Source organism: Botrytis porri (assembly GCF_014898465.1).
Source record: "Botrytis porri strain MUCL 3234 chromosome Unknown BPOR_008, whole genome shotgun sequence".
NCBI lineage: Eukaryota > Fungi > Ascomycota > Leotiomycetes > Helotiales > Sclerotiniaceae > Botrytis > Botrytis porri.
Genome location: NW_024066082.1, coordinates 1,786,662 through 1,787,921, shown reverse-complemented (window position 1 = coordinate 1,787,921; position 1,260 = coordinate 1,786,662). Strand labels below are relative to the sequence as shown.

The following is a 1,260-nucleotide window of genomic DNA, read 5'->3' as shown; positions in this document are numbered from 1 at the left end:
TCATGATTGGTTTCCCATCAAAAAGACTCAAGCTGAATTCTATTGCCTTAGAACCAGGTATCTACCATTAAGCAAGTCACATTCTGGAAACGAGCTACACAATTAGATCACAGTCATTTCTAAGAATTTTTGCATACAAATTCAATCGTTATGATTTTTCTCTTCGAGGGAACTCAATCAATAGAAACTTAAGGAAACATTGCTTTTCCCTCCTTAGAATTACAAATTCCTTCTCACATGTTCCTTAGTTAAGACAAGTGCAAGTACAATAGCTGTTGCTTCAACTTCTAATATCACTTTTGATCCTGATAGAGATTTGGTACTGCCTCTGGGTCCTAAGCTATCTGATTCCTCCATGGTAGGATCCTACATCAACGTTGCTGGCACAATTATCTTTGAGGACGTGAAACGTATATCGAATAGAGAAGCAGCCATTCTACCGACGATGCAAACCATAATCGAACTCTAACCCTGTCATACCCTTGTTCTTCAAGCTGCTTTTTATGAGTTTCTACTTCCCTCGCAACTTGATTCTGTTTTCTTCTACTTCTCTAAGGGTCTCTCTATGACTTCGTATATCTTCCTCAAACTTTTTTGTCTCTGCTAACGCGTGAAACTCCTCTTTTAACTTTATCTGTCGCTCTAGATATATCCTTGCTATTTGAAGTCCTTGCCGTAACTCCATAGCAACCAAGAATTCCTTTACTTCTTTAGGATCTTTGTTGATCCATCTGGCACACATCTTTATACTTACATCAGTGTTTTTCATCTTATCCTCCAACTTTTTCAGATGCTCTTCTTTTGTAATCTCATTTGTTCCTGAAGATGAGGAACCTTTTTTTTGATTGTCTTTGCTTTTCTTGACTTGATCATTGGACGAAGAGTTTTGGATTGCGGATTTTTTCTCCGATGGTGGGATTCAAAGGGCGAGTTTTGACGGCGTGTGTTGGGGTTTCCTTTGGTGTGATACTCCTCCCTCTCTCGCTTCTCTTTCCTGAAGATGACATTATGATAATCAGAGCTAAAAATCTTTCTTTTGAGTTTTTAAAGATAATTTATGAAGATTGTTGTGAAATTTAGAAGTTTTTATTCTTTATTGCATTGAAAATTGATACATCTAAGTTAGTCGCTATTCATATTTACGAATAACTAGGTTTTAAGTCTTTATAACAATTTTTTTTTCTTCAATTATTAGGCACCGTGATTTTTGGTGGCCTACTCGATTGTTACCTACGATGATTATAGCATGGGGCTGGCTAA

The 1,260-nt window shown here is 36.9% G+C and overlaps 1 protein-coding gene across 1 annotated transcript; it reads right to left on the bottom strand.

Moving 5' to 3' along the window:
• Positions 1-511: 511 nt before the first annotated feature.
• EAF01_006647 (uncharacterized protein) lies at positions 512-1,007 on the bottom strand (the record flags this gene model as incomplete). The annotated part of the gene is given in 3 exon segments (XM_038914901.1): positions 512-742; positions 755-859; positions 879-1,007. The coding sequence occupies 3 exon segments, from the start codon at positions 1,005-1,007 to the stop codon at positions 512-514; spliced, it is 465 nt and encodes a 154-aa protein (XP_038769856.1).
• Between the last annotated feature and the right edge of the window lie 253 nt (positions 1,008-1,260).